The 13,105-nt window shown below is 43.6% G+C and overlaps 1 protein-coding gene across 1 annotated transcript in view; it reads right to left on the reverse strand.

The window, feature by feature from the left end:
* The window catches only part of CAPN8 (calpain 8), a 118,991-nt gene that overhangs the window by 96,387 nt on the left and 9,499 nt on the right, over window positions 1–13,105 (reverse strand). Inside the window, exon 2 of the mRNA XM_006898058.1 lies at window positions 12,789–12,858. Coding sequence (XP_006898120.1) covers window positions 12,789–12,858 — 70 coding nt within the window. The remainder of the gene's footprint in view (window positions 1–12,788; window positions 12,859–13,105) is intronic.

The raw sequence follows: 13,105 nt of genomic DNA on the forward strand, positions 1-13,105 counted from the left end.
GAACATTTACAGAGATTTTGGGTTTTCATTCATTCATTGTTGCACTGTTTTCTCTACCCTCCTCCCCAGTTCGTTCTTTCCCCCCCCCCAATGTCTGTTTTAATTGTCCAATTGCCACAGTGCTTGTCGAAGCCAGTTCTGATTAATCTCCTTTGTCAGTGTGTCCTTTGCCTCAGTGTGTCCTTTGCCATTCCCTATCTCTCCTCCCTGAGAGAGACTTCACCCTGATTCATAAGGAAAAGAGGACGGTGTATTCTCTTAGCTACTTCCTGCTGAAAAGGGACGCTGTAGGTTTCAGGGTGAAGATCTTCTCTCACTACTCCCCTTTGGCAGTAGGAAACACATAGACTATTATGGAGACTGATTTTGGAATTTAGATTCACTGTTATCAATTGCGCTTAGCTGTACATGTTCAAATCCTTGAAGAGTCTTTCCTTCTTTTAACACAAAGCTCCAAGTAGGGCTTTAACTTTAAGAAAATAGGAGACAGATTTTTCTTCATAAAGTTTTGTTTTGTTTTGTTTTTTGTTTTTTGTTTTATAACCAACTGAACCTCTTTAAATACTGTTTATTAAGAAACATGGGCTGCCATTTTATTTTTATTGGCCTTCTTCTGGGGCCAAGCTTCCTCAAATTACAGGAAGCTCAAATGGCCTAGTGGATAAAGAACTGCCTTGTCAACCCAAAAGTATATGGTTCAAATCCACCAGCTACTCCAAGGGTGAAAGATGGGCAATCTCCCCCCATGAAATTTACAGTCTCTGAAAATCCACTGCATGACTGGAGAGTCAGCTGTCAGTCTCGATTCGTCACCACGTAACAACCAACAACAAAACTAGTAGAAGAGATTAACTCACTCAGCTGTTGACCAAAGTATTGAAGGTTCAAGTTGACCCAAAGGCATCTCAGAAGGTAGGCCTGGTGAACCACTTCCAGAAGCCAGCCATCAGTGGTTTGAAACCTACAACCTTTCTGTTAGCAGGGGTACTTCTTTGGAACAAGCTACAGTGAAAAATGTGTTGGAAAAGCAAAAAACAGCACGGTAGTAACAGTTTCCAAAGTAGTGAAACCAAGACTACAAATTCAAGCTTTGGGCGGCATTCATGATCCAGTGCATGGCCAGTCTTGATACAGATTCCATTAACAGTTCAGGACAAAGCCACAATAATTCAAACACTTGTGCAGAATTTCTAATATAGTATGTTGGTGCCATTGAAAAAGTGAAATTCTCTGAGAGAATGGAAGGGCCGCTGTTATTATTATTGTAGGTGCTGTCAAGTCGAGTACAACCCATAGCGACCCTATGAACAAAAGATCTGAACCCTGTCCTGTCCTGCGCCATCCTCACACTTCCTGACACATCAGAGCCCATTGCAGCAGCCATTGTGTCAATCTACCTAGTTGAGGGTCTTCCTCTCTTTCATAGACCCTCTCTGCCTTTCTGAGCAACATTCCTGAACTATGTGAGGTGAAGCTCTGTCATCTTTGACAAAGAATGCTTCAAAGAGCACTCTGGCTGCACCCTCTCCAAGACATATCTGTTCTCTTGGTCATCCATGATGTTCAGTGCTTTTCTTAGCTCAAAGCCATCCATTCTTTTTCTGTTATCCTATTCATTGTCCAACTCTCAGAAGCATAGCATGTGATCAGAAAGACCATGGCCTGCATCAGACATACCTTAGTCCTCAAACTAACTTCATTGTTCCTCAATAATTTGAAGAGGACCCTAATTGCAGACATTCCCAGTACAATATGTCTCTAAGGATGTTAACTATGAATCTAAGCAAGATGAAGACTTTAGGGTTTCAGTCTTTTCTCCATCCATCATAATGTTGTTGTCTATCAGTCCAGTGATAAGAATCTTTATTTTCTTTACACTGAGATGCAATCCATGTTGAAGGCTGTATCCTTCGATTTTCCACAAGTGCTTCAAGTCCTCCTCATTTTCAGCAAGCAAGATTGTATCATTTGCATAACACAGACTATTAATGAGTCTTCCTCTGGACTTGATGCCACATTCTTCTTCTTAGAGTTCAGTTTCTCAACATACAGATTGAATAGTTATGGAGATAGAATACAACCTTTATGCACTCCCTTCTAATTTTAAACCATGTAGTGCTCCCTTGCTCTGTGTGCACAGCAGCCTCCTAGTCTGAATATATGTTTTGCATGAGCACAGTTAAGTGCTCTGGGACTCCTATCCCCAATGTCAGCCATATTTGTTATGACTCATACAGTCAAATGCCTTTGTATAGTCAATAAAGTACAAATAGACATTCTTCTGGTATTCCTTACTTTCAGCCAAGACCCATCTGACATCAGCAATGATATCCCTGGGGCCATGGCCTCTTCTAAATCCTGCTTGAACTTCTGGAAGTTCCCTATCTATGTACTGTTCTAGCTGTTTTTTAATGATCTTCAGCAGGATTTTGCTTGCATGTGATATGAAGGATATCGTTTAATAGTTTTCACCTTCTGTTGGATCATCTTTCTTGGGAATGGGAACAAATAGGGACTTCTTCCAATCCTCTGGCCAGACAGCTTTCCACCAAATTCCCTGGCATAGACTAGTGAGTGCATCTAGGTCTGTGTGAATGAAGGGTAGTGTGAAATATAATATATACAAATTTTGTAAGCAAGCTAACATAAAACAATTTTTTTAAGTATCTGCTGTTGTTGTTGTGTACTGTAGAGTCAGAACCGACCCGTAGCTGACTCCCCAGCATGTTTTCAGATGCAGTTAATTGCATGGGAGGAGATTGCCCAACCTTCTCTCAAGGAGCAGCTAGTGGATTTGAATCTCTTGCCTTCAGTATTGCAGTGCAGTTTCTTGCCACTAGGCCACCAGAGCTCCCTATATGGGTTCTAATTAAAAAAAGAAAATTACAAAAATATGACTTATTAAACAACAAATCAGTTGTTGATTTTTCCCCCCTTTGACACAGTCAAAGAACCATGCATGAGTTGGCATTAACTAGACAGGAGCTTGCTCTTGGACTGGAATTGCCTGCTGTTCTGTCCTTCTCATTGTAGCAAATCTGGCTGTAAAGCTCCCTTTAAAAAAGCCTTCCTTGATTTCCCAGTGCCTTTGGGAATAAAGTTCAAAAGTCTTAGCACAGCATCAAAGTCCTGCAGCATCTGTGCGGTCTGTCCCCTCCCTCCCCATTACTTCTGGCAGGTGCTTCCCGAGCATGCTCTTCTGAATGAGAACCTCTGTTCATGCTGTGTCTGATGCTTGCATGCCCCCTCCGCTTCCTCTTCAAGAGAAAAGAGGTGGCACCTGAGCATTGTTCTTTTTCCCTAAAACATACAACTCCTGGTACGGTCAAGGCATCTCATAAACAAATGACAAAGTGATAGATGATAAATTAGGATGTCATGTAAGCCACATGTCTCTTCACTCATATAAGCGTCCCACCACCAACCACTGCCAAAGCCACCATCATCCCACACCATGAGCTCCACGCCACTGCATTCACACTACATATGTGAATTAAGGATCTTGCACAGTTCACTGGAACATCTTTTCTCAGGTTACAGCTGCATTAACCAAAAGACCTTTGTTCCAGAAGCAAAACCCCAAAGAAATCAATTCCTGCAATCACAGACATCCAGAAACTCTAGAAGGTCCTAAGGCTGTATTCCCAGGGGGTGTGGGATGTGTGGGTCATTCTGGGGGAGAGGTGCATGTGTAGTGGGGTGCAAAGATTCACCCCAAAGCTTGCTGGTATTTTTTTCTGAGCAATGGCAGCTTGACTCAGTCATGACAACAATAATTTTATATCCTCAAAATAACTCCTTTCAAACTGTGCTACACAGAACAAAGCACACTTAAAGAGCCACTTTGGCTGCCCCTCATAGGTTGTCTGGCTCCTCCTTTCTCTGGTTCCCATGGTGACCCAGAAGGTACTTCTCAGACCTGATGGTGAGGTGGAAGCAGCTTAGTGTAGAAGAGGCCCCATCACATGGTAGCATCTGGCCAAGGACAACTCTGGACATGGAGGCCTCCAGCCTCCAGGAGCAGCAGACACGCAGAGAGTTAATGTGCTTCAGAACCAAAGAAAAGGCTAGCAGGCCACCTCTGAGTCACAGGCCATCTTGCCTGACTTTCTCAGTTACCAGCAAGCTTCTCACAGCAGAGGGGCATTATTCCGATTCTGTCAGTGTATCTCTGCTTGCTCCAGGAGCCCAGATGCCCAGCCTCTTCTCATTTTGCCTTCTCAGTAGGGGTGATATCACTTCTGGAATTCCTACTTTTTCTTCCCCCTCACCAACTTTAAATGGGACCTTTAATGCTATTGATAGAAGGGGCATTCCTTAGTAAATTATAAAAATGAAATTGTTCCACCCAAGGAAGAGGTAAAAACCACAATGTCAATGTGTCTGGGGCTTATGTACATACATCAGACAGCTGGGTTTGAGGCAAAGTGACTTGCTCACCAAGTTTAATGATAATGGCCTTTGGATTCAAAAAGAAGGGAGTGAAAGGTGGAGCACAGTTGTAACAGAGAAGAAAGGGTGAGATGAGCTTGAAGACCCCTCAGTGGCTGGACCCAGAGCTGGAGACCATGTACAAAGCTCCCTTCACCAATTTGATTCCAGCTGGCCACAACCCTCCACCAGACCCCCAGGGCCTTACATCTCAGTGCTACACAGCTGTCTTTCTCTTCGGGGCCACTGTGGGTTTGAACTCCCAGGGAAATGCAGCCCTTTCTGGTTAGCAGCACCACACCACTACAGCCTGCCGGCCACAGCACCAAGACAACAGAAAAAGTGGCGTCTCAGTGGCAACCTGTGACAAGTGGCTAAAACATCCCCACGGCAGGCAACTGCAAACTGCACAGCCCTCCCAGCCGGGGTTGGGGTGGAGGCTGGGGGGGGGAACCCTAGGTTCCCTGACACACTCAAGCTCCTCACTCCTAGCTGACCAAGTCAGTCTCAATTCATGGCGGCCCCAAGTGTGCAGAGCACAGCTGGGCTCCTTCAAACTTGCAAAGCTGTGATATTCAGGAGGAGAATCGCCTGAGCCTGCTTCCGAGATCTGCTCTGGGAGTTCAAACCACCAACCTTTCCCCTGAGGGCGAGTGCATGGCCGTCTACAGCACTCAGCACATTAAACAGAAGGCAGCAGTCTCCATGGGAAAGACAAGGATGCATTTCCAGACTCAGTGAGATGACATGGATTGAACTCATGTACCAACATGATGTCCAGGAAGTGGGGCTGCTGTGGACAGGAAGTGAGATTTAAACCCCAAAACCAAACCGCTGCTTGTGAGTCCCATCTGCCTCAGGGTTGACGCTCCACCAGACTCAAGTCAGAGCATCTTTAAGAGAGGAGACTGGTCCTACTTCTTCCTAGAAGCAGCTAGTGGATTTGAACTTCCGACCTTTAGGTAAATCAGTGGAGAAATAACCAATGTGAGGTACCTAAGAGCAAAAGGATGCAAAAAGAAGTAAACCACTCAAGCGGAAGTGGAAGAACTCCAGCCAGGGTGGTGACAAGAACAACATCAATGTCACCTACAAACCAATGCCAAGGTGCCTGGGCTCATCTCCAAAGAATATTGTTGTTATGTACCATCAAGTCAGAACCAACCCCTATAACTGATCTCTCAGCAGGTTTACAGAGGTAGCAAATTGCACAGGAGGAGGTTTGAACCATGTACCTTTGTGTTGACAGCACAGTCCTTTGTCACTAGGCCACCAGAGATCCCTTTTCAAAAGACTAGAAGTGTCCAAAGGCCAGTGTGAGAATGGCTCAAGGTTTGGTGCCAGTCAGAAGGATTGGTGGACAGAAGCAGCAGAAGGTCTGAGGGTCCGTGCACAGTTTGGTCCCAGCAGGAGCCTAATATCGACTTAGGGTGGTGACAGTTACCACTGGCTGGCAGCTCTGGTTACTGTTCAGCAGGCTCAGTCTTGGCCTGTCGGGGAATCCAAGTTATATATTTAAATTGGGAGGCGTTACATAAGCATCCAAATTTCTGGCTTCTCTTGAAAACTGCAAAGTCTGGCCAGAATTCCTGTACGCATTCAGTATACAATTATTTAACTTCTAATCTATAAGCCAAGTACTACTTTAAACCTTGAGGACACAGACAGCAGCACTTTCTAAGATCAAGCTTCTTTCTTTTAGAATTTACGTTTTTGCTGTTTAATGTGCCATTAAGTAAGAAGTAACACATAACTAAGCCTTTAGAAGTTTACTGAGGCTGTAAATCACTTAAGAAGAGACTGCTCATCTTTCTCCTGTGGAGTTGCTGGATTCAAACCACATATCTTTGAGTGAGCAGCTCAGCTCCTTACCACAAGGTCACCAAACTCCCTTATATTTTAGTAAGTAAGACAAACAAAAAAACAAATCAAACTATGTGCCAGGTGATACCATCTCAGACAAGTGTCTCATAACAAAAGTTTGCAGAAACCTACAGGGCCTCTACAAGAAAAAGACTGATAACTCAATTACAAAATGAGCAAAAGACATGGAAAGAGTTTTTACAGAGGAAGACATTCAGATGGCCAAGAGACACATGAAGAAATGCACAAAATCACTGCCAAACAGAAAGATGCACATCAAAACCATAATGAGATACTATTTTGCCCCAGTAGCAGTGGCAAAGTTTAACAGGACAGCAAGCAATAATTGTTGGAGAGGATGCAGAGAGATAGGAACTCTCATACACTGCTGGTGGGATTGTAAAATGGTATAACCACTCTGGGAAGCAGTTTGGTGTTTCCTCAAAAAGCTGAACATAGAGTTCCCCAGTGGTCCTGTAGATCTGTCTCTTGCTTCAACAGTGTTTGGATGGAACAGACCCAGCAACTCCCCACCTCCAGCCTCTGACTACCGTCCAACTTCATCTCCAGGTGTAACTTTGGGACTGTCTAAGCCATCTCCTATTTTGGGATCAGCTAACACCATTTTTAAAGATACTAAATAATTTTTTAAAAATTAATGCAGAGTGAAAGAATTGAGAAGTACGCAGTTCGTTTTAACAGAGTAGACTCAAGGTATTAACCTCAGAATGTCATAGTAACAACCAGCTCACACTGGGTAGTGATGTTATGCTCCCTCTTACAGAGCTCATTCTCTAGTTTAGAACAGACCCCACTACTCCCTAATGTCCCCTACTCCAGGACTACTTTACTTTCCTCTGTGACTTGTGTAGTGTTTGAGTTGTGATCCCTGGAGCTAATTCTCCCCTGGATCTCTCCAGCCTCAGGTACACATGATCCAAGGGAAGAAAAAAAAGAAGATAATTTGGTTTACAAAGTAAGCACAGCAAGTAAGAGCAAACAGGATTTGAAGTGAGAGAGGCCAGCAACCCAATGTTGTCTGATGCAGAAGCACCGCCCAAGCATTAGCACTGAAAGTGCAAAGAGGGAACAAAGTTTGTGAGGCTAGATATGCAGAGGGGCAAGGTGTGACAGAGGTCCCTGAGTTCTTGTCCTCCTACAGAGAAGACTGCTGGAAGGTAGCAGTGACAGAACATCAGGACCAAGAGTAAAGGCATGGGCAGAGCCTGCAACAGCCAGGGGCTGGTCAGATTCTTGGTCTGCAGAGTCATTCAGTGACACTTCCAAGCAAGACACAAAGAGGAGTCCTGGAGCAAAGCATGCAGAAGTGAAACAAGGTACAGAGATGGAGACAATCGCATCCCCAAGAAACAGGGATGGGCAAAGGATTGTCTGATGCAATCCCATACGTGATTTGTTGTTGTTGTTGTTGTTGGGAAGACGGCTCTGCCCAACTTTTTTTTATTTGTTTATTGCTGTATACCATCAAATTGGATCCTACTGGCACAGAAGGAGGTTTCCCCTCCTTCTCCAGTGGACCATCTGATGGATTTGAACTGCGCACCTTCAGGATTGCAGCACAGCTTCTTGGCACTAGGCCATAAGAGCTCCCTTACACAAGTGATTTTTGTAAGATTGCCATCATCTTTTCAATTGCTTGCTAAGTATATGAGAGCTGGGAAATAGTAAGGAGGACAGAACTGATGCCTTTAAGTTGTGGTGTTGGAGAAGAGGACTGAGTACCCAGAAAACATATGTCTTGAGAAAAGTGCAGCCAGAGTGCTGCTTAGAGGCAAAGCTAGCAAAGTGGCATCTCTTCTATTTTGGGTATGTGAGTGGCTATTCTTTGGAAAGGGACATCATATTTGGAAAAGTGGGAAGTCAGTGAAAGAGTGGAAGATCCCAATGAGATATATTGACAAAGTCACTGCAGCAATGGGCTCCAGTGTGTCAGAGATGATGAGGATGGGGTTGACTCAGTGGCACACAATAACAACAATATGCCTAGTTTAAGTCATGCTGTGGGAGACTGTTTTCTCACCCAAACCTTGAGCTGCTCAAGTTGAAACAAAGTTTAGAAAGAAATCCTTGTCCTCAGATAACTCTCCACCTCCTCACAAGGTTAATTAATCTAAAAGGTAAGCAGAGATTTTTAAGATCTTTTTACTGGCATTAAACAACTCTGGGAACTCACCGGCCTATCTGCCCTTCTGGTAAAATCATAGTTCAGTGACAGCATCTATGTCACAGATACAGCCTGGCATTCTTGTAAGGTGGGCTCCTTGACCTTTTCCATCCACAGTGCCCCTTGGCAATTTAGTGGTGTATTTGGTCCAAGCTTAAATATAACATTTTAAATATATTGAAACACTGATCAAAATGTTAAAAAGTGTGATACAGTAGTGTGCTTCTTATGAATGCCTTGCATAAAGGGGAGTGTGTGTGTGTGTGTGTGTGTGTGTGTGTGTGTGTGTGTGTGTGTTTATTCATAGCAAATACCTTTTTTTACCTAACAACAACTTTGTTTTGTTGAGAATATGCACAGTAGAACAATCACCACTTCAATATTTTCTGCATATACAATTCAACTTGTAAAACCATTTTCTTTTTTTATTATTGTTGTTTTTAATTCATTTTAGTGAAAGTTTACAGAGACTTTGGATTTCCTTGCCTTCATTGTTGAATAAAAGTTTTGAAGAGCTCTGGCAGTGGTGTGGTTAAAGGAATCCGCTTTGAACCGAAAGGTCAGCAATTGGAAGGAGCAGCTCTGTGGGAGGAAGCAGGCAATCTGCTTCCATGGATTTACCTCCTTGGAAACCCTGTGGGGTATGTCTCCTCTGCCTGACAAAGACAATCGAGCCAGAACTAGCTTGACATCAATGTGTTTGGTTTAGGGTTTGCTTATATATGGAAGAAGTAAAAAACATAATTTTGTAGTAGGGATGAACAGAAATTGTTGGATAAAAACAGTCAACACCCTTAATACTAGCAGTCAAGAAATCAAAAGACATGTCACATTGTGAAAATCTGCTATCAAGGACCTCTCCAAAGCACTAAAGAACAACGACTCTAAAGACTAAAGTGCACCTGACCCCAACCATGGTCTTTTCAATCTCTTGCTCTGCATCTGAGAGCTGGACAGTGCATAAGGATAACAGAAAGATTGATGCCTTTGAGCTATGGTGTGGAGCAAAAACCACTGAACATCCCGTGGATGGCCAGGAGGACAAATAAATATGTCTTGGAGCAAGTGCAACAAGGTTATTCCTTGGAAGAAGTAATGATGGTGGCATATATTTCAGACACACTGTTATGAGGGCCAGGCCTTGGGAAAGGACACCATGCTGAGAAAGACAGAGGGTCATCTAAAAGGAGGAAGACCCTCAGTGAGGTGGACTGACACAGTGACTGCAGCAAGTATATCAGAGCTGATGAGGACGGCACAGGGAGGGCAAGGCTCAGATCTGTCATTCACAGGGTCATTATATTGTACCTGATTCAATGGCACCCAGTAGTAACAAGTTGTTGTTGTTGTTGTTGTTGTTGTTGTTGTTGTTGTTGATTACCTTTGAGTTGAGCACAACTCAGCGACCCTATGAACAAAACACCTGAAGCCCTTCTACAACTATAGACTTTATTAAAGTTCATAGAGTTTCCAGAGGCATATGCTTTAGGAAGTGGATGCCATTCCTGCTTCCAAACCTGTCATGGTATATTATTGTTGCTATATGCCATTGAGTCATCTGCGATATATATATATAAACAATAGTCTATTAGAAACAGTACTTTCAAGGTAGTTGCAACAACTACAAAGTGATATGAAAATTATCTATAACTTATAGTTAGGACCTTCATTGTCAGCCTTCATACTGGAAGGAAATTATTCCTTTTATTTAGAAGTTAATGAAACTAAAGATGTAACAGAATTTTTTTGTGCTCTTATAATAATGCTCAACATGCACATGATACTGTAACTTGCTACCTCAAATTCACACTAGCATGTAAATGGTTATCCCAGACCATTTCCTCAGAACAGGCAAGACAGTGGAGAGCTCTCTCAAGTACCAGGTGCCAGCACAGAGAGACACAGTATGCTGCAGAAAAACTGTTGCAGAAATAAGAAGACTTCATTTGCAAAAGCAGCCTCCCCACCCATGAAAAGTTTGCTCATATGTGGGGCAAGCAAGCTTTCTCTGCTTGGTGGGGATCTGCACCCCCAGGTTCAATGAGCAAGCTCCGCCCTTTGAGTTCTCAGATGCTTCCCCATTTAGGCTGAGGAGACTGATTTTCTCTCGCGCAGTCCTCCAAGGATATTACAGATCCAGAGGTGTCTGAAAGGTGCACTTGCGGATGCCAGCTGGCCTGAGTGCTGAGAAGTGGTGGGGAGTGGTGAGGAGTGTGGGTCCTCTCAGGTGGAGGGCACTGGCTCTGAACCTTGGGCTCCTACCCTCCAGAGGGGTAATTTACAAACCTCCTTTCAGAAACACTTTCTTCCCTTGCTTAAAAACTAGTCAAAGGAAACTCCATGCTAGTCAATCAATTGAAAGGCACTTATTAAGGACCGTTTTCAAAGTTAAAAAGCATCGATACAAGGAGCATCACATCAATTCCAGATTATTCTTCCCTGAGACACATGCTAAATGAGGGGGAAACCTGTCCGAAAGGAATATATGATCAGGCATTGGATGTATGACAACAATCTGGAACATAAGGCACATTGCAGGGTGAACTGGGGCAGGGGTTAGAGGAGGCAAGGGGGAAAATGTGCCCCCCAACACACACACACACACAAATCAATAAAAAAGTTAACTAGGGGAAGGGGAAGGTGGGGGAGGGAAATGTTCAACAGTGAACAAATGAAAATCCATCTTTTCTGTAAACTTTCATTAAAATCACAATAAAACAAAAATTTTTTTTAAATGAGATGAAACATTAGCTTGCTCCTCAGAAAAGAAAGGTCTTGGAGTCAACGTCCTCTCACAAAGGTGAAGGAAACCAGGCTCTGATCACCTGGGGACAGGACAGCCAGCCAGCCACGTATAAAGGTGAACCCTTAGACCTAAACCCCATTTGCTGTACTCACTAAAGAAGCTTTTAAAACAAAGTGTCCAGTGATTTTAAAAAAATCTTGAGAAGCTAAGCAGGAGGAGAGAAAAGGTTTTTCTGCCTGCAGCCAAGGGGGAAAGAGAAAAACTGAAGACCTTTCTAAAAATCAGTAAATAAAGGGCCTTGAATCTGTTACCAAGCATCCTGACCTGGTGGGACTCTGCACAGGTTTCTAAGGCTGCAATCTTAATGAGAGTAGCCACCCATCTTTCTCAATTCTACATGGAGGCGGAGTATTTTGTCTGTGCCACTGTTCTGTTTCTTCTTGGCCTTCAATTCTAGTCACATGCATTGCAGCTGCTACTGAATTGTGTTTGAGAAGCCTACTAGATTGAGTTCAAGGTCATGTTGTTTCACCAAATGTTACTGTTGTCCTACACAGGACAGAGTCTCAAAACCTTCAAGGCCCAGAGGTCAGGGGGCCATGAGAGCCTCAGTATCTGAGAGCTGCAGCTGTAAGTTACAAACAACCCAAGATGAATTATCTTTACACTTAACTGCATCTGATTTGAAAAAGCCATGTTCTGTAAAAGAAAACTAGGCTACAAAGATAAGATTCCTATATTCTTACTACTTATAGAAACAGCTATTATAACATATTAAAGCATAAAAACATAGAAACAGCTATCATGACATAAAGCATAAAAACATCTATAATTATGTAGGCAGCTGCTCCATACAAGTTAAGTTTGCTTAAGGGCAATTACTCTCACAAGATAGTAGTACTTTGTGTGTACAATTCTGGTTTGTGACTCTGGCATTAAAAGGTCAAATAGTTTGGCAGAAACTCTCCTGGAGGGGTGGGGCCCTACCAGATGGCTCTGGACTCCAGGTCCCTGGTGGAAAAGGCAGGATCTGAACACCAGCCCATACGGAGAGTCATATGCCTCATTTAAGGAGTCCAGGGCTAAAGCACTTGGCTACTAACTGAAAGGTTTTTCATTCATATCTACCACTAACTATCAGGAGAGAGACGAGGTCAACAGCTTTTGTAAAGACTGTTGTAGTTGTTGGTGAGTGCTGGCAAGTTGGAACCCACTCAAGCTTGCCCTTTGTTGGGTTTTCAGAGGCAATAGATCACATGGGAGGAGACTGCTCATCTTTCTCCTGTGCAGCAGCAGCTGGATTCGAACCACATGCCTTTGGGTTGGCAGCAGAGCTCTTTACTACTAAGCCTCCAGAGCCCTCTCTGTAAAGACTACGGTCTGGGAAGTCTTACAGGACAGTTCTACTCTGTCCTGTGGGGGGACCACAGATTGTAATTCACTCAACAGCAATGGGCTTGGGCAGGGTTTATTTGATCAAGTCTAACAGCTTCATCTTATCTTACTCATTACATACACACAAACCTTCTCCCAAAACAAATAAGACTCTCCCTGGTTACTCACCTAGCCCACCTTGACAAATGTCTGTTCGGGTAGCTCCACCAATGATGAACTCAGGCCTTAGACACAGCTCCTGGAAACAGTGAGAGGGACAAACACAGATCAATGAGATGCTCAGTGATGCTAGCTACGTGGCTGAAGGAATAGAAAAACCAGTTAACTCCAAGTCGTGGTGGTCCCACACGTGTCAGGGACTGAGTCTTCAGACACAGCTCACCAGGTCTTGCTTCTGAGGTGTCTTGGGGTCAAGCTGAACCTCCTGCCATTCAATTTGTAGCTGAGTGTACTAACAACTCAAGGGTTTCCAGAGGAGCAGTAGA

This window comes from Elephantulus edwardii, unplaced genomic scaffold (assembly GCF_000299155.1).
Source record: "Elephantulus edwardii isolate Elephantulus edwardi_28Jun2011 unplaced genomic scaffold, EleEdw1.0 scaffold00218, whole genome shotgun sequence".
Classification (NCBI taxonomy): Eukaryota; Metazoa; Chordata; class Mammalia; order Macroscelidea; family Macroscelididae; genus Elephantulus; species Elephantulus edwardii.